General features: G+C 50.2%; 1 protein-coding gene across 1 annotated transcript; it reads right to left on the bottom strand.

Moving 5' to 3' along the window:
* Nucleotides 1-365: 365 nt before the first annotated feature.
* Nucleotides 366-578, bottom strand: H310_11625 (hypothetical protein; the record flags this gene model as incomplete). The annotated part of the gene is made up of 1 exon (XM_008878354.1): nt 366-578. One exon carries the CDS (start codon nt 576-578, stop codon nt 366-368), a length of 213 nt encoding a protein of 70 aa, XP_008876576.1.
* Nucleotides 579-1,763: the final 1,185 nt, after the last annotated feature.

Here is a 1,763-nt window from a genome sequence, read left to right as displayed (position 1 = left end):
CCAACTTCGTGTCCGAACTGGCCTCGGCCATGTACGCTACCCTCGGAATCCACAAACTCACGAGCGCCGCGTATCACCCTCAAGGCCAGGGTCTGGTGGAACGATTCAACCACACCATCGTGCCTCAAAATCATGCGTGGGGAATGCCCGCGGACAAACTATAGGTACTGTTTGAACCAGTTTGCCTAGCGTGTCGAAAGCGACCCACCAAGTGATGCGATGTAAGCCATCAAACGCGCCAGCCCCAGCACACTCATGACCGATGGATATCAATTGTTGAAGCGTGACAGAGAGTGAATAACGTACAAGGTTGGTGGGCGCCCATTCAACTGGGTCCAACAAAACGCGCATGAATTATACGAACGTCATTGCTCTTCCTCGAGGATGCACTCGTCTGGATCGGCAACTTTGTCGCACGTCAAGTACTTGTATCCCCCCGAGATGTGAGTGTAATTCAAAATCAACGACATCGTCGTTGCAAGTTGCACGAAGTCTCTCGTCGTGCGGACCTCTTTTACAAGGTCCTGGATGGACCGGTAACCCGATTCAAGGCGGTTGGCGTCGTCGTACGCTTTCATGGCGTTTTGAACTGCGGACGAGGACTTGATGGAATTCGTTGAGCGTGGTCAACTTCCCCGAGTTGACCTTAGCATTGAACACCTCTTGACGTGAACTCCGTGGAAATTTTGAGCACCAACGAGGCGAATGACAAGATCTTGTCAGTATTGATTTGATCGCATTCCTTCGACGTCTTGGTGGCGCCCTTGCCACATTGGAACCATTCAGGCGGGGCAAGCTTCCAGCAGATCGGCCCGATACCATAAAAGCCCTTCAAACACTTTTTGTAGCAAAACCCAGCGCGAAGCTCTTCGTACGGCGCACACGTACGCAAATGGGAACTCCCGATGATTATTTTCTTTGCACAAGACAGGTCGATTCTGCCTGCCAGCCCAAGCTTCTCGCAATCTGGTGGACTGGGGCGGCACATGCAGCAGCCAAAGGAGGTGAACCCCTTTTTTCATTTCGGGTACAGCCAAAGGAGGTGTATTCGTCTCGGCATTTCGGGTACACAACAGCTCCACTCTTCTCGCACTTGCCACGGCCGCCGTTGGCCTTTTCGTACCGTTTGAACATGCCGTGGTCATTGAAATAGTCGCCAAACTTCAAAGTGAAGTTTTGTGCTTCCCGAGCACTCACGTACACTGAATAATGAACACAGTGATGGGGGTGTACTCTGAATTTGTTTTTCATCCTTCTCGTTACCTGCTACGCGAAGTACTCTCGGGCATATGCTTGTGGTGTGTACAGGTAACGATGGAAAAATGTCCCCTGTGGTACTTCCCTACAAGTTCGTACTACCTCCTTCCGAGTTTCACTGGAAGACCTGGTGAAATTTGGACGGATTACGCTTGAAATTCACTTTGAACCTCTAATTCTTGTTCTATTCTTACAATACGTCATCTGAGGGATATATACTTCGGTGATGGCGATATACAGGATTTGAAATGGCACGTGTGCCAGGCAGAACTAAATCCGGCAATGGAGCAATCCCAACCTGACGGATTGGTCCGCGATGAGATCTTTCGATACCTTCTCGAACGTACATGGAACGGCCACCTGGCCCCGGTAGTTAGGGCGAAGTTGCGAAGGAGTATGGTGTATCATCACAAATGATCGCCAAGATTTGGAAACGAGGACGCAAACAACTTAGTGTTGGAAAATATGGAAGTGTCCTTTCTAGGAGGAAAGGGAAATGTGGGTGC

Source organism: Aphanomyces invadans (genome assembly GCF_000520115.1).
Source record: "Aphanomyces invadans strain NJM9701 unplaced genomic scaffold supercont1.32, whole genome shotgun sequence".
In the NCBI taxonomy this organism is placed as follows: Eukaryota; Oomycota; class Saprolegniomycetes; order Saprolegniales; family Verrucalvaceae; genus Aphanomyces; species Aphanomyces invadans.
This window is presented reverse-complemented; position numbering and strand designations above follow the sequence as displayed.